Here is an 18,228-nt window from a genome sequence, read left to right on the forward strand (position 1 = left end):
TTTATATATATCGTCTGAAGCTTTATGACATGATACAAGAAGTGAATTTTGTATCCTTTTTAATTTAATTTGGTGGTACTGGGGTTTGAACTCAGAGCCTCAGGCTTGCTAAGCTGGTGCTCTCCCACGTGAGCCACATCTCAAGCTCTGCTTCTTGATGGTTGTTTTGGAGATGAGTTTGGTCGATTTTAAACTTTGTCTAAACCTCAACTTCCTGAGCTAAGATTACAAGTGTCTAGTTTTCTGTATTAATTCTATTTTTTTTTTTTTTTTGTGCCAGTCCTGAGACTTGAATTTGGGTCCTGGGTGCTGTCCCTAAGCATTTTTTTTTTTGTCGGTCGTGGGGCTTGAACTCTGGGCCTGGGCGTTGTCCCTTAGCTCTTCAGCTCAAGGCGAGCGCTCTACCACTTGAGCTACAGCGCCACTTCCGGTTTTCTGGTGGTTTTATTGGAGATAGGAGTCTCAGGGTCTCTCCTGCCCGGGCTGGCTTTGAACCGTGATCCTCAGATCTCAGTCTCCTGAGTAGCTAGGATTACAGGCGTGAGCCACCAGCGCCCGGCTGTCCCTAAGCATTTTTAATCAAAGATAGAACAACTACCACTTGAGCCACAGCTCCACTTCTGGCTTTTTTGATAATTAATTGGAGATAACAGTCTCACAGACTTTCTTGCCTAGATTGGCTTTGAACCATGATCCTCAGATCTCAGTCTCTTGAGTACTAGAATTTCAGGTGTTTAATACCACCTGCTCCTGGCCTTTCATATTATTATTAATCATGATTTGTTTAAGCCTAAATGAATTTTCAGTTTTAAGACTTACTAGAGGGCTGGGAAGGTGGCTCAGTGGTAGAGTGCTTGCCTTGCATGCATGAGGCCCTAGGTTCCATTCCTCAGCACCACATAAGCAAAAAGAAAAAAAGCCAGAAGTGGTGCTGTGGCTCATGTGGTAGAGCGCTAGCCTTGAGCTGAAGAGCTGAGGGACAGCGCCCAGGCCCAGAGTTCAGGCCCCACGACTGGACCAAAAAAAAAAAAAAAAAAAAAAGACTTACTAGATTTTCTCTGTGTAGTATTAGAATTTTTCAAAGAAATGCAAAGTTAAGTAATGGGCAGTATATCACGTCACTGAACTCATACAAAGGACTAATTACTTTATATATGAAAAGTTCATCTTATGTGGGAAAAGTTTTTGTGTGTGTGTGTGTGTATGCTCCTGGGGTTTGAACTCAGGGTTTTGCACTTACCTAGGCAGGTATGCTACCACTTGAACCACTTTACCAGCTCTGGATTTTTACTTCATTTATGGATATTTTAGAGCACATTTATCTTAAGCATGTTTTAGGAGTGACTTTATAAATCAGCTTCCCTCCTAAAACTGAAGCATTGAGCCTCACTGTTACTACCATGTATTATGAAAAAAAGAATCAGAGATAACTTTCTGGTCTTCATTATGCCTTCAAATTAACCCAGGATGTATTTATTTCTCAGCTCTTGGAGCTGTTCCGTCTCCCATGGACTGTTACCTCTGTAATCGAGGTCTGAAGACACTACAACTTCGAATGGAGAAGCATTTCAAAACTGGAATGGCTGTGGCCCGGTTCCTGGAAGCCAATCCTGTGGTAGAAAAGGTTATTTATCCTGGTATGTTATATAATTTAACTTCTAAGCAGATGTTGCATATACCACAACTTTTTAAAGAGTTATCCTGAGCATTTGTTCATGTAATTTGTAAACTAGGTACTTTCATATGTTTATGCTTATTATTATTGTTTATTATTTTGGTGTCAGACCGTACTAGGTCTGGCAAAAAGTGACATTGTGGCTATGGCATTGTATTCCCTATAGTAATATGGATGTTAAAAAAAATTGTGTTGGCCTGAGCATGGTAGTACATGTCTATAATCCCACCAGTTGGAAGAGAGAGACAGGCGGATTTTGAGTCAGAGGCCCGCCTGAGTTACAAAACAAAACTTTCTCAAAAAAAAAAACCAAACCAAACCAAATGAAACATTAGTCTTAAATGGTAAATATTCCAGTGGCAGTACTTAGCTGTAAGGGATTTATGCACGCCTATTCCAAGACTGCAGCACTGCTGTTGAGAGTTTATTTGTTTGTAATTTTTTTTTTTTTGCCAGTCCTGGGGCTTGAACTCAGGGCCCCAGCACTGTCCCTGAGCTTTTTTTGCTCAAGTCTAGCACTCTACCACTTGAGCCGCAGCGCAACTTCTGTTTTTTTTCTGTTTATGTGGTACTGAGGAACTGAACCCAGAGTTTCCTGCATGCTAGGCAAGCCACTATACCATGAAACCACATTCCCAGCCCTTGAAAGGATCTTTTTTTTCTTTTTCTTTTCTTTTCTTTTTTTTTTTTTGGTGAGGATCAGTTGTGGGGCTTGAACTCAGGACCTAAGTGCTATCCCTGAGCTTTTTTGCTCAAAGCTAGTGCTCTACCACTTTGAGCCATAGCTCTACTTCTTTGTTTATAATCTTGCCAGTCTTATGTTCAGCATAACTCTGACTTTAATATGAAAAGTTTGTCCCATTGAAGCCTGACTATTAGGTACCAAATTCTCACTTTTTTTTTTTTGAGCTTGAGCTCAGGGCTTGGGTGCTGTCTCTGAGCTCTGTCACTCAAGGCTAGTGCTCTACCACTTTGAGTCATAGCACCACTTCTGATTTTCTGGTGGTTAATTGGAGATATGAATCACATGGGCTTTCTTACCTGGGATGACTTTTAACTTAATCCTGAGAGCTCAGTAACTAGGATTACAGGCATGAGTCACCAAAGCCCAGCTCAAATTCTCAGTTTTTATTTCAGTTTGGTGAAGAAAATGCTCATGTGAAGTTTAACAAGTAAAGTAATGTTACTCTGTGTGTGTGTGTGTGTGTGTGTGTGTGTGTGTGTGTGTGTACTTGAACTCAGGGCTTGACACACTACCTTAGCTTTTCTGTTGACTCAAGGATGGTACTCTATTACTTGAGCTTCATGCTTCCACTTTGAGCTTTTTGCTGGTTAATAACTAGACATAAGATTCTCTTGGATATGTCCTACCTGGGCTGGCATTGAACCTAGATCCTCAGATTGTAGGCCTCTAAGTAACTAAAATTATAGGCATGAGCCAGCAGCATCCAACCTACTTTACTCATCTTTAAATTATGGTGGTTTTAAGTGCGTTTAGAACCTTTTAAGATAGTAGTTTTGAGTATCATTGAGGACACAGGATAGTCAAGACTGTGCCAAGTAGCAGGCTGGCCTGGGCCAGCCATCGACTCACTCTGTAGCACCAACTAGGTCATTCTGCTTCAGCCTACCAAGTGCTAGGATTATAGGTACAACACTCTGCCTGGGAAAACTTGTGGCTCTTATCATAGTATGGTACTGTTTTGAATATATATTATATATAAAATAGGGTTTTTTCTTAAAACAAAAGACTGTGTCAGGGAAATTAAATAAGCCAAGGTAGAAATAGATAAGACTAAAATGTCTTGCATATAGTTTAGTAAAGAGCCAGGTAGAGGGAAAAACATCTTGAACTATGTCTTGAAAATGTAACACTTGTTAAAAAAACATGGGATGAGGCATTTCACACTCATTCAATACATGCATACTAATTACCAACAGTTTTAATAGGAATCAGAACCCAATATTAACAAGGGAAATAAACTTTCCTCATGGAACTAGTCTGTTGGATAAGACAAAATAAACAAGAAATTATAGAACGATATACATGAACAAAAGGGGAGTCCAGGGTAATATGACAGCATGTGCGAAGGTCCTTCAAGAGAACGAGCTCCATGGTTTCCCTGATTTGCAATAACTAGTATAGGTCTGGAACAAGCAGAAACGGTCAGATAAGATGATGTTAAGCAAAATGAACCCCAAGATAGAGACACAAGTGGTTTGTTGATTCCTTGCTATTGTTTCTAACACATTTATAAGATACCATGTGATTTTTTTTGTTGCTTTGTATATCCCTCCCCCACAGTATAACCCCTGTTTTTATTTGATGTTGGTATAATTTGGGGAGGGGAAGGGAAAAAACAAATTGTTTAAATAGGGATACAGGTTGACCCATTGCAACAATGAGATGTGCAATATGCTATGTCGAAAAACGAACTTTACAATTTAGGTGTGGGGGGGGTGGTAGGGGGAGTAGGGAGGGTAGCCTAGGAGATGGGAGATTTGGGTTAGTAGGGGAAAAACAAAGGAGGAGGCAACGATGCTGGATAAGAAATGTACTCATTACCTTGCTCATGTAACTGTAACCCCTTTGTACAGTATTTTCTTTTCCTTTTTTTGGGGGGGGGGCCCAGTCATGGGGCCTGAACTCTGGGCCTGGGCGCTGTCCCTCAGCTCTTCAGCTCAAGGCTAGCACTCTACCACTTGAGCCACAGCCCCACTTCCAGCTTTTTTCTTTTTGCTTATGTGGTGCTGAGGAATCGAACCCAGGGCCTCAGGCATGCAAGGCAAGTGCTCTACCACTGAGCCAACTTCCCAGCCCCTGTACAGTATTTTCACAATAAAAAACTTAATTTAAAAAAAGAGAGAGAATGGAGCTCAGTTCTCCTGGTGGAAAGGACATTGATGTATGGAGATGACAGGAATGATAAATTGGTATAACTTAGAAAGGTAGCCAGGTGCTGGTAGCTCCACCTGTCATCTTAGATGTGAAGATTCAGGTTCAAAGCCAGCCCATGCACAAAAGTGTAAAAGATTCTCCCAAATTAGCATAAAGCTGGAAGTGGAGGTGAAGCTCAAGTGTTGGAATGAAAAAGCCAAGTAAGAGCATAAGTCAAACCCTAGTACTAACACACACACACACACACACACACACACACACACACACAATCACACATGATAAAATAAATAAAACTGGAAAGTAGGGGCTGGGAAGGTGGCTCAGTGGTAGAGTGCTTGCCTTGCATGCATGAGGCCCTGGGTTTGATTCCTGAGCCAGACATAAGCAGAAAAAGCTGGAAGTGGTGCTGTGGCTCAAGCAATAGAGTGCTAGCCTTGAGCTGACAAGCTGAGGGACAGTGCCCAGGCCCAGATTTCAGGCTCCACGACCAACAATTGCATGTTTGATGTTCAAACAGTCTTTCCTTGCCCTTTGTGATTACAGGGCTGCCCTCTCATCCACAGCATGAGCTGGCAAAACGTCAGTGCACTGGCTGCCCTGGGATGATCACCTTTTACATTAAGGGCACTCTTCAGCATGCAAAGATTTTCTTCAAGAACCTGAAGGTAAGCTTTCAAAACAGGTTTTAAACTGTAGGGGTCAGACTTCCATAGCTCTCACTGTAGGTTTCATACTTTCAGGTCAGACCTATAAACTTCATCATGAAAGCATTGGGTGAAAAATGATGCAAACTAGAATGGCTGCGCAGCAGACATCTGAGTTTGTTCCTTTGCTTAGCTTTCCATTTCCTGCAATTGATTTGAGAAAGACACATGCTTGTAAGGCATAGGTTTGCAAACCTTCTTAAAAGAGAGTACTTTTTTCAAAGGAAGGTGTGAGACCTCAAAATCCTATGCAGTGTAGTTCACAAGTCCTTCTTACAAATGGCTTTCTAAACCCTGCACCTCCCAGCCTGCCTCAGGTGATAGAGAGGAAAGGTGTTAGGGAAGAGGATGCCTAACAGTGAAGGAAGAAAGGCCTTTGTCTTAATTTTCAAAAGGCAGGAAGTTCTCAGTAGTCTTGCATGACAGGCCTGTAGAACACCACAGATTGTGCTTATTTGACCTCTTGGAGCAGATGAGATTTAAATATGACAGCCATTAGAGTATATCAAAGTCAGATTAATCAAAGCTCTCCTATCTCAGGTCTGCCCACCTCTAAAATTAGAAAGAAAGGTTTAATTTAATACAGCTGTATGAGGATTTTTAAAAAATGTTTTATAACATTAAACCAAGCATGGTTGCACACACTTATAGTCCTAATTACTGGGAGACTGAAGCAGGAGGACCACTTGACTTCATGAGTTTGAGACAAGCTTGGGCAATGTAGCAAGATCCTATCTCAAAAGAAAAAAAAAAAAAAGCTGTGTGCTGATGGCTCATGCTTGTAACCCTGGCTACTCAGGAGGCTGAGATCTGAGGATCATGGTTCAAAGCCAGCATGGGCGGGAAGGGCTATGAGACTTCCATTTCCAATTATCACAGAAAAAGCTGGAAGTGGAGCTGTAGCTCAAGTGGTAGAGCTTTGAGCAAAACGAGCTCAGGGACAGAGTGCAGAGCTCTAGCCCTAAGACCAGAAAAAACAAATCAGAATTCTTTGGTAATATACCATCTTGGTCAAGTTCATCAGTTTATGTTACTATTAAAAAATACTCAAAGATGGATAGATATGTTTGCTTTTCATTACTATCCCAAAATACCTGAGATGGGCTACTCTGTAAAGAATTTTATTTAGCTCTCAGTTTTGGAGGCTGAGAGCATATACATTGGGTGTCCCTATCAATTTGGTGTCTGGAGAGGGCCTAGTAGCAGATAGCATCACAAGTGGGAATGAAAGAAGGTTTCAGGAGTTTGATGTGCTCTTGGATCAGTTCACTCTTAAGAGAACTCAAGAGCTACCTAGGTTAGTCGTGTTCTCCAATGACCTAACCTCCCCCTAGGCCTTCTCGTAATGGCCCAACCATCAGTTGGTTGCTGGTGGCTCAGGCCCATCATCCTAGCTACTCAAAAGGTTGAGGTGTGAGACTTTATTTCCAATTAACCAGCAAAACAATGGAAGAGGCTGGGCACCAGTGGCTCATGCCTGTTATCCTAGAAATCTGAAGATCACGGTTCAAAGCCAGCCCTGGCAGGAAAGTCTGTAAGATTCTTCAATTAACCACCAGAAAACTTGAAGTGGTGCTGTGGCTCAAGTGGTACTTGAGCTCACCTTGAGCGCCCAGGCCCAGTTCAAGCCCCACAACCAAAAAAAAAAAAAAGAAGAGGAGATGTGAGTCTAATGGTAAAGCAATAGTCTTGAGTGTAAAAACCAAATGAAAGAGAGCAAGGCCCTGAATTCAAACTTCAGTACATACATACACACATATATTCACTCACACACACACGCACACACACACCACTATCATCCTGAAGATCAGGCTACCAACCATAGCTTATAAAAAGGCTAGTTAGGTCACAATGGTTGTGGTTAAAGGGTTTAAACCAAATGGTATTGAAGCTGGTGAGAGTCCTGTCTGTATCACATCATGGCAGAAAATGACATGCAGAGAGACACATGTGAACAAGGAGTCAAGACACCAGAAGTGCCCTAACTCAATGCTTACAATACATACTTGCTTTCTTGGAAATTAGTCCAAGAAACCTGACTTACTCCTAGCACAGTACCACAAGTCCACTTACCATGATAGTGCTCTTTCTCTAGACCTCACTTCAAAAGGCTTCCCTAACACAATCCCTCAGGAGGCCAAGGCTCTGTGAGGCATGTGCCTCTTTGGGACCAGACTATAGGGAATACTAAATACAAAACTGACTATTTTGCTAAAAACCATTTAGTGTTTTTTTGGTTTTTTTTTGTTTTTTGTTTTTGTTTGGTTGTGGAGCTTGAACTTGGCCAGGGCGCTGTCCCTCAGCTCTTCAGCTCAAGGTGAGTGCTCTATCACTTGAACCACATTGCCATTTCCAGTTTCCTGAGTGGTTTATTGGAGCTAAGACTCTCACGGGCTTTCCTGCCCAGGCTGGCTTTGAACTGTGATCCTCAGATCTCAGCCTCCTGAATAGCAAGAATTACAGGCATGAGCCACCAACGCCCTGCAAAACCATTTACTTTTAATCAGGCGCTGCAGACTGGCACCAGTGACTCACGCTTATAATCCTAGCTACTAAGGAAGGTGAAATCTGAGGATTGTGATTCAAAGGCAGCCCAGGCAGAAAAGTCCATTAGACTCTTGTCTCCAAAAAAAATACTCAGAAAAACCTGGAAGTGCTGCTGTGGCTCAAGTAGTACAGTGCTAGCCTTGAGCACCAAGAGGCTCAGGGTTAGCACCCAGACCTTGAGTTTAAACCTCAGAACCCGAAGAGAGATAGAAGAAAAAAAAATCAGGTGTTCATAGCTCATACTCATGGAGCTGAGATCTAAGGATAACGGTTTTAAGCCAGCCTGGACAGAAAAGTCTATGAGACTCTTATTTCCAATTAATCAGCAAAGAGTCAGAAATGAAGTTGTGGCTCAAGCTGTAGAGCACTCTTCTTAAACAGAAAAGCTCAGAAAGAGTGCTTACGCTTTGAGTTCAAGCTCCAGGGCTGGCACACACACACAAAACAATTTCAGAATTTGCTGGAAGTTCTAAATTTATTTTTTCTTTGCTAGTTATTTGCTCTGGCTGAGAGCTTGGGAGGATTTGAAAGTCTCATTGAGCTTCCGTAAGTATCTGTATATTTTTCTTTATTATTATTTTTGTTGTTGTCAAGACTGAGACTCCAATTTGCTTTCTGATGCTTGCTTTCACTCAGTTGCTGGCATCTACCACCTGAGCCACGTCACTAACACCTTTAATATTTTTTCTTTTAAATTAACTAACTCTCCCTTTTCTGTCTTTCTTCTTTTCCTCTCCACTCCTCCATTTTGTTGCCCAGGTTGGTCCCAAATTCCTGTGTTCAAGTGATTCTTCCTCTTCAGATTCCTAAGTGCTAAGATGTAAGCCAGGATCATCACACCCACCTGTCAGTCTTAGGTTAGTTTTACTGGTTGTCTGAAAAGAAAATGTGACAAAATTGCGCTATAACTGAAGTTATTTCGCAATAAAAACAGCATGACACTAGGTGAGGGATCAGAATGTATTGTAACTCAGGATGGAGATCCTTTTGATGGCTAGTGGTGTTTACTTATTAGACAGCTGTACCCTATACCTTCAAAAATGTTGTGTCCTTCTCTTTTCTGCCTGAAGAAAGTGCCAGCTGTAATTATATTCTAGGATCTCTGCCTTCTGCCTCAGTGATACCTGAACTTGGAAGGAAGGTTGGGAAAGCTGTTTTCATGGCTTTTTGGGAAATAAATATGTCTCTGATGAATCTCTTCTATGCCCCAGTGGAGAGAGAAAAAACATTACTAGATACTGCCAATCTCTGTAGGATAAATATGTCATGGCTCCATGTAGTCTGAAAATTACATTGAAACTCTACTTTTGTGTTCTAGACTATTCTCTATCTGACCCAATCAGTTCATCTATTTTATTAAAGTACCAGAAGATATTAGAGCCAGAAACAACGTAAAGTCAAGCAGTTTATTTGATAGAAAAGGAAACAATGATCCAGAAGGTTTAGCTGATCCACTCAAATGTCACAGAGAATATGTTGGCACTTTTACTCTTGAGGCTTTGAGTATACCAAAAATAGTGATTGGAGGTAAAAGGAGTCTAGTTATAGAGTTGAGATGCATTTGGGCCATTTACTCAACCATTGCACTTCATTTTTTAAAATCCATACAATGGGATTAACAATTAAAGTATTGATGGTTATTTATTACTTGTCCCACCAAGCATTCCTGAACTCTATGTGGCTATGACCATATATTGTACTTATTATACTAAGATAAGTCAATAATATTACTTAATTTTCAACTGCTCTAAATGCACATGATTTTTTGCTTTAATTTTCATACATATTGATGGAACAGCTCTGTCTTAGAAGCATTGTATTGAGTAATGTCAGGGATGTTAGAGGATATTTCCTGCCTTCTCACCATAGTTTGTAGTTAAAGAATAGTCAAATAATCTTACAAAGTTAAAATACATGGTGTCCAAATAATGATTTGAAATGGTTCAGACAATACAGTGTTCATGTCTTTCAAGATGCCTGCTAAGAATTGTGGATGCACAAGAGGGCACACTGAGCATATGAAATTGTTTTGTTTTTCACAGTAATGAAAGGTGTATGGCTTTAAAGCTCCTTCCTTAAAAATAGATGTATTTAGGCTTTAGTGTAAAGTTTCTTGGCCCTCAGACATCCAGTGTAGGCTATAACCCTGATGCCAGTGGACGAGGGAATTTAGGTCAGGACATAGCTATTCTGTCAGCCTTCATTCTGCACCTCCCATCTCTGCTCTAAGTCATCCAAGAACTGCAGTCAGGAAGGGAGGAAGTGGAGCCAATGTACTGGGTTAAGTTTAACACCACAGGTTATCTCTGTGGCCCCTTAAAAGTTACTATCTTCTCTAGATCGTAATTTCCTATCTATTTGGATTATTTTGAGAACACAGGGCAAAAACCCTAAGCTAATGTTTTGGTTTATATTAAGTCATCATAAACGTTTACTACTGTGAATTATTATTTATTAGGCATCTAGTACATTCTAGTGCTTGCTTTTTATTTTTTAATAAGCTTTTTTATTGTAAAAACACTGTACAGAGGAGTTACAGTTACATGAGCAAGGTAATGAGTACATTTCCTAACAAGCATTGCTGTCTCCTCCTTTGTTTTTCCCCTCCATTCCTTCCCTTCCACCTCCACAATTACACCCCCCCCCCATTGTAAAGTTCGTTTTTCAACATAGTGTCTTGTACATCTCATTATTACAGTGGGTCAATCTATATCCCCATTTAAACATTTCGGTTTTTTTTCCCTTCCCCTCCCCAAATTATACCTACACCAAAACAGTGAAAACGGGTTAAACAGTAGCAAGAAGAAAAAAACATTTGAGTCCTTATCTTGGGGTTCATCAATTTAAACCATTTCTGCTTGTCTCAGACATACACTAGTAATTGCAAATAAGGGAAACCATGGGACCTATATTTCTTTGGGCCTGGCTTACTTCACTTAATATAATTTTTTCCAAGTCTTTCCATTTCCTAACAAATGGGGCAATGCCATTCTTTCTGATGGAGGCATAGAATTCCATTGTGTATATAGACCACATTGTCTTGATCCATTCATCTACTGAGGGGCATCCGGGTTGGTTCCATATCTTAGCTATGGTAAATAATGCTGCAATAAACATAGTTGTGCTGGTAGCTTTAGTATGGCCTTGTTTGTGATCATTTGGGTAAATGCCCAAAAGTGGGATTGCTGGGTCATAGGGGAGCTCTATGTGGAGTCTTTTGAGGAACCTCCATACTATTTTCCAGAGTGGTTGAACAAGTTTACACTCCCACCAACAATGCAGTAGGGTTCCTCTCTGTCCACATCCCCTCCAGCATCTGTTGTTATTAGAGTTATTGATTATAGCCATTCTAACTGGGGTGAGGTGGTATCTCAATGTTGTTTTGATTTGCATTTCTTTTATGGCTAGGGAGGTTGACCATATCTTCATGTGCCTATTGGCCATCCTTCTTTCCTCTTCAGAGTTTTTCTGTAAGTCTTTAGTTCACTTATTTATTGGGCAGTTGTTTCTTTGAGGATTTTGTTGTTGGGGGATTTAATTTTTTGAGTTCCAGATATATTTTAGATATGAGACCCTTGTCCATTATATGGCTAGTGAAGATCTTCTCCCAATCCATGGGCTTTCTATTGATCTTGCTAGCTATGTCCTTTGCCATGCAGAAGCTCTGCAATTTCATGCAATCCCATTTGTCAAACCTTTCTTTGATTTGTTGTGTTTCTGGGTTTCTATTAAGAAAATTTTGGGGGCTGGGAAGGTAGCTCAGTGGTAGAGCGCTTGCCTTGCATGCCTGAGGCCCTGGTTCGATTCCTCAGCACCACATAAACAAAAAGAAAAAAGCCAGAAGTGGGGCTGTGGCCCAAGTGGTAGAGTGCTAGCCTTGAGCTGAAGAGCTGAGGGACAGCGCCCAGGCCCAGAGTACAGGCCTCACGACTGGACCCAAAAAAAAAAAAAAAAAAGAAAAAGAAAATTTCATCCTGTGCCAAGGAGATCTAGGGTTTCTCCTATCCTATCCTGTAATGTTTTCAGGATGTCTGCTTTGACTCCGAGGTCTTTGATCCATTTGGAGTTGATTCTGGTACAGGATGATATATAAGGATCTAGCTTTAGTTTTCTGCAAATGATTAACCAATTTTGCCAGCAGCATTTACTGTAGAGGCTATCTTTCTTCCATTCTATTTTTTTAGCTCCCTTATGGAGGATTAGATAGTTATAGGTCTGTGTTCATTTCTGAGTTTCAGTTCTATTCTATTGGTCCTGAGGTCTGTTCTTGTGCCAGTACCAAACTGTTTTGATTACTATGGCTTTGTAGTAGAGTTTGAAATTTGGTATTGATATTCCTCCAGCACTATTCTTTCTGGTAAGGATCGTTTTTGCCATTCGGGGTCTTTTATTGTTCCATATGAATTTTTGGATTGCCTCTTCTATTTCCTTGAAGAATGAGGCTGGAATATTGATAGGTATCACATTGAATTTGTAGATAGCCTTGGGAAGTATTGCCATTTTCATGATGTTGATCCTTCCAATCCAGGAGCAAGGGAGTTTTTGCCACTTCCTAATTTCTGTTTTGATTTCCTTTTTCAGGTTTTTAAAGTTTTCATCATAGAAGTCCTTCATTTCTTTGGTTAAGTTAATTCCCAGGTATTTAATTTTTTGTGGGGCTATTACAAATGGAGTTGCTTTCCTGATTTCAGCCACACTTTTCTCATTGTTGGCATACAGAAAAGCCATTGATTTTTGAGGGTTAGTTTTATACCCTACTACTTTGCCAAAGTTTTGAATCAGCTTGCATAATTTGGGAGTGGAGTCCGTGGGATTCTTTAAATACAAGATCATGTCATCTGCAACGAGGGAGAGTTTTACTGCATCTTTCCCTATTTGGATCCCTTTTATGTTTGCATCTTGTCTTATAAAGCAGAACATTTTAAAGGAACATTTTATGTGTAAAAACTTCATTAGAGGGGCTGGGAAGTTGGCTCAGTGGTAGAGCGCTTGCCTTGCATACATGAGGCCCTGGGTTCATTCCTCAGCACCACATAAGCAGAAAAAAAAAGCCGGAAGTGGTGCTGTGGCTCAAGTGGTAGAGTGCTAGCCTTGAGCTGAAGAGCTGAGGGACAGCGCCCAGACCCAGAGCTCAGGCCCCACAACCGGACCAAAAAAACAACAACAAAACTTCATTAGACTGGTAAGCAAGATTCCTACCAATTTACTCAGACCAAAACTAAAGGGTTTTTCCATGAGTCTAAAGTGAGCTACAAGAACGCAGCTGAGATAGATTTCATAGGTGTACAGTGAGAGGATGAGTGTTGATGTTGGAAATACCTGCACTGGGGCTACATAGGACTCGAAATATGCCCTCCTGTATGCTGCCTCAATTTGCCAAGATGTGTCATCTCAACTCTGGTAATCCTTTTTGTCCACACTTGTTTGACATTCTATGTAGGTTGTTTTTTTTTTTTTTTTTGTCGGTTGTGGGGCTTGAACTCTGGGCCTGGGCGCTGTCCCTCAGCTCTTCAGCTCAAGGTGAGAGCTCTACCACTTCTGGTTTTCTGGTGGTTTATTGGAGATAGGAGTCTCACGGTCTCTCCTGCCCGGGCTGGCTTTGAACCTCGATCCTCAGATCTCAGCCTCCTGAGTAGCTAGGATTACAGGCGTGAGCCACCAGCACCCAGCTGTAGGTTGTTATTTTGCCTTAAAAGTAGCCACACTTGGGCTGGGAAGGTGGCTCAGTGGTAGAGCGCTTGCCTTGCATGCCTGAGGCCCTGGGTTCGATTCCTCAGCACCACATAAGCAAAATGAAAAAAGCCGGAAGTGGCGCTATGGCTCAAGTGGTAGAACGCTAGCCTTGAGCTGAAGAGCTGAGGGACAGCGCCCAGGCCCAGAGTTCAGGCCCCACGACCGGACCCAAAAAAAAAACAAAAAAACGTAGCCACGCTTTAGCTTTTATTTCATTATCCAAGGAAGAGAAAATACTTTTTTGTTTTTACTACAATGCCTGATACATATCAGTGGTGTACTTAAAAAAAAAATGTACTGTATTGTTATCACTCAGGTGATGCACAGAGGGATTACATGAGTCAGGTAACGAGTACATATCCTTTCATCAGTATCTTCTGTTCTAGTGGTGTATTTTTAAACACATGGATAATGATAAGTTTCTAATTCAAGACCTCTACATTGTGGCTTATAAGATGGATTCTTGAAACTTTGTGGTTGCTAATTGTGGTCCTGCATTTTCTTGATCTGTCCCAGAAGGGGTAGTTCTAGAGTAATCCATTGACTCAGACTAAATTAGTTCCAAAAAATCTTGGTCCAACAGGCATTGGCCCAACATGCATTTTATATATGCCCAGCATACTGGTCATTTGGTTTCTGACCACCTTCATTTAGGCAGATAGTGAAATGTACATTTTTAAAGATAGCTTGTCTCTCCTGTAATAGTAACAGGTATCTTCAGTGTCTGTGTTTTTTTTTTGTTTTGTTTTGTTTTTTGTTTTTTGTTTTTTGGTCAGTCTGGGCCTGGCACTGTCCCTGAGCTCTTCAGCTCAAGGTGAGCACTCTGCCTCTTGAGCCACAGCACCACTTCCTATTTTCTGGTGGTTTATTGGAGATAAGAGTCTCACAGACTTTCCTGCCCAGTCTGGCTTTGAACTGTGATCCTCAGATCTCAGCCTCCTGAGTAGTTAGGATTACAGGCGTGAGCCACCAGCACCTGTTTTTTTAAGTATTACTAACAAATAGTATAAGTAGGTTTTAAAAATTGTCATTTTCACTTCAAATTGTGATTAGAAGAGATAAGTTTGATCTTCCTTTTCTTTTTCTTTCTTTCTTTTTTTTTTTTTTTTTGGTCAGTCGTGGGGCCTGAACTCTGGGCCTGGGTGCTGTCCTTCAGCTCTTCAGCTCAAGGCTAAGCACTCTACCACTTGAGCCACAGCGCCACTTCTGGCTTTTCCTGCTTATGTGGTGCTGAGGAATCGAACCCAGGGCCTCATGCATGCGAGGCAAGGACTCTACCACTGAACCACCTTCCCAGCCCCCCTTCCCCTCCTCTTTTCCCTCTTCCTTCCTTCCTTCTTTCTTTCTTTTTTTGGGGGATCCGGTCGTGAGGCCTGAACTCTGGGCCCGGGCACTCCCTCAGCTCTTCAGCTCAAGGCTAGCGCTCTACCACTTGAGCCACAACGCCACTTCTTTTTTCTTTTTTGCTTATGTGGCTTTTTTCTTTTTGCTTATGTGGCACTGAGGAATTGAACCCAGGGCCTCGAGCATGCAAGGCAAGTGCTCTACTACTGAGCCACCTTCCCAGCCCCTTTTCTTTCTTTTTCTTTCTTTCCTTCCTTCCTTCCTTCCTTCCTTCCTTCCTTCCTTCCTTCCTTCCTTCCTTCCTCCCTTTCTTCCCTCCCTTCTTCCCTTCCTCCCTCCCTCTTCCTCTCCCTCTCCCTCTCCCTCTCCCTCTCTCTCTCTTTCCTTTCTTTCTTTCTTTCTTTCTCTTTCTTTCTTTCTTTCTTTCTTTCTTTCTTTCTTTCTTTCTTTCTTTCTTTCTTTCTTTCTTCCTTCCTTCCCTCCTTCTTTCTTTCCTTCCTTCCTTCCTTCCTTCCTTCCTTCCTTTCTTTCTTGATTAACTACATAGCCCTGGCTGGCCTTGAACTCAATCCTCTGCCTTAGTTGCCCAAGTGTTGGGATTGCAGGTATGTGCTACCATGGTTGGCTGATTTTTTTTTTTTTTTTGCCAGTCCTGGGGCTTGGACTCACGACCTGGGCACTGTCTCTGAGTCTCTATTGCTCAAGGCTATTGCTCTACCACTTGAGCCACAGTGCCACTTCCAGTTTTCTGGTGGTTTATTGGAGAAAAGAGTCTCATGGACTTTCCTTCCTGGGATGACTTTGAGCCATGATCCTCAGATCTCAGCCTCTCAGCTAGGATTACAGGCAGGAGCCACCAGTGCCTGGCCCAAATATCTTTTCCCTGAGAAAAATTATAAGGGCATAAAAAAATTGATGTTTGGAACAGAAAAAAATAAAGTTAATAGAAAAAAATGAGACAGACATATACTTCCAATAACACAATATGGAGATAAACATGTATTCATATCTTCCAGGGCAATCATGACCCATGCATCAGTGCCTAAGAGTGACAGAGAGAACCTTGGAATTACTGACACATTGATTCGACTCTCTGTGGGTTTAGAAGATGAAAAAGACCTGCTGGATGATCTCGATCAAGCCTTGAAAGCAGCAGTAAGTTGTTTTGTGGTGGTGGTGGTGGTGGTGTGTGTGTGTGTGTGTGTGTGTGTGTGTGTGCTTGTGTGCCCATGTGCCTGTCTGTGCTTACCCTTGGGGAAGGGAGTAGTCGCTATGTGTATACAGTGGTCTCACTGTGAACTCTAAAGGTTTTTGCCTTCCTACAGTAGACCTGGTAGATAAATGTGCAGGAAACTCAAATGTAGATTTAAAGGGTGGAAGTATTCTGATGGGGAAGGTAAAGTCTTTGCTTCAGATTTAATATTGTATTTTTCTTGTGCACTCTCCATAGCATGCTTAAGTGAAGGTTACAACTAGCAATCCATACTGCTGTTTAGAAGCTGCTTCTCAAGAAGATGGGGAATCTTCTGAATAATTGAAGGGACCACTAATGAGCCTTTGCAGAATTTTCAAATGGGAATTGGAAGGCACTGTATGCCTTTTCACAACTATAATCATGTAGGGATTTTCCCCAATGTAAAGTTTCTACTATCTTTTTGCTAATTTCTTACACCTGTGAGATTTGTGGTGCTTTCTGGGATCATGTTGTTTTCATTGCCTAAGATTTATTTTAAGTTTAGAGTATACAGTTAATTAATCTTTGGTGTGTTGTGTGAAGCTACATTATTAAACGAATGTTCTTAAACTGAATGTGGTTTGTACACATTGTTGAAAAACATGATTCCAAGTGGTGGTTTACACTCAATTACCATAAGCCAAAAAATCATTTTTGAAAAGTCTACTTGAAATTTTACTGACTTAATGTTGTACTTATTCCATGTTACTATTTTATATAAATATAATTATCAAATGTATCCTGTTGTGATGTTTCTTGATCAAAGATGATTCTTTTTGTGAACTCAGAGCCTCATGAAAGTGTTCTCCCATTTGAGCCATACTCTAAGCTTCTATTGTGATATTCCTATATCATAACAGTATCCTGTATTCTTGGGTCCTTTTTGCGGGGAAGGGGGAAGTCAGTAATTTGGCTTGAACTCAGAGCCTGAGCACTGTCTCTTGGCTTTGTTTGCTCATGGCTGACACTCTATTTCTTGAGCTGCACATGGCTTTTTTGTTGGTTAATTAATGGTAAGAGTCTCACAGACTTTCCTGCCTGGGCTGGCTTTGAACTATCTCTCAAGTAAGTCAGATTCTAGCATGAGCCACTGGTGCCAGGCTCTTGAGTCCTTTTTAATCCCAATGACTACTCTTGGAGGTCTCAGCCAAATATTAATTTTTATAAATGTAAATGACTATTAGCATCAAAGCTTAATATTTTCAGATTAGTCATAAATTATATACATGGTAGATTAAAGTCTACTATTATATTTTTTACATATTTATCTGAAGTAGTAAATTTATTTGTTTATTTATTTTGGGGGGGTTCTGGTCGTGGGGCCTGAACTCTGGGCCTGGGCACTGTCCCTCAGCTCTTCAGCTCAAGGCTAGCGCTCTACCACTTGAGCCACAGAGCCACTTCCGGCTTTTTTCTTTTTGCTTATGTGGTGCTGAGGAATCGAACCCAGGGCCTCGAGCATGCAAGGCAAGCGCTCTACCACTGAACCATCTTCTCAGCCCCATGAAGTAGTAAATTTATTGAACTAAAGAAAGAATATTTAAATAGAATCTTAGCTGGATGCCAGTATCTCACATCGGTGATTATAGCTACTCAGTAGATGGAGATCTAAGGATCCTGGTTGAAAGCCAATTGGGTCAGGAAAATTCACAAGACTCTTCTAGCATTTTGCTGGTTTATTGGATATAAGTTGATCTGTGACACAAATGTTAGAGAGTACCCTTGAGTGAAAAAGCTAAGGGACAGTACCAACCCTTTTTTCAAGTACTGGTATAAAAACAAAAGAACAAAACAGATCCTTTTATAGTTAATGGGTATGTTATTGTCAATAATCCTTAAGTCAAAAATATAATATTGGGTTTTTTTTTGGTGCTGGCACCTCTGTAATAGCGCTTTTTTTTTGGTTGTTTTTCTACAAAATTAACTTTAATTTTTTTCATGGAGAATTTAGGAAGTTAGAGGGAAAATAAAAACTTTTTACGGATTTCCATTATAGAAAAGTAGAAATCAGCCATTTGACCTTCATTTGAGCAGCTTAAACTGTCCAGCTAGAATACTTTACCTCATACTACAGTGAGGATACTAATGATGT

General features: G+C 41.0%; 1 protein-coding gene across 1 annotated transcript in view; it reads left to right on the plus strand.

Annotated features, from left to right (window-relative positions):
- The window catches only part of Cth (cystathionine gamma-lyase), a 33,436-nt gene extending 16,725 nt beyond the window's left edge, over positions 1 to 16,711 (plus strand). Inside the window, exons 8-12 of the mRNA XM_070006987.1 lie at positions 1,485 to 1,637; positions 5,118 to 5,239; positions 8,319 to 8,371; positions 15,919 to 16,057; positions 16,353 to 16,711. Coding sequence (XP_069863088.1) covers positions 1,485 to 1,637; positions 5,118 to 5,239; positions 8,319 to 8,371; positions 15,919 to 16,057; positions 16,353 to 16,361 — 476 coding nt within the window. The 3' untranslated portion in view covers positions 16,362 to 16,711. The remainder of the gene's footprint in view (positions 1 to 1,484; positions 1,638 to 5,117; positions 5,240 to 8,318; positions 8,372 to 15,918; positions 16,058 to 16,352) is intronic.
- The last annotated feature ends 1,517 nt before the right edge of the window (positions 16,712 to 18,228 follow it).

The sequence above is a fragment of the Dipodomys merriami genome, unplaced genomic scaffold, assembly GCF_024711535.1.
Source record: "Dipodomys merriami isolate MVZ:Mamm:240054 unplaced genomic scaffold, mDipMer1.0.p SCAF_7, whole genome shotgun sequence".
NCBI lineage: Eukaryota > Metazoa > Chordata > Mammalia > Rodentia > Heteromyidae > Dipodomys > Dipodomys merriami.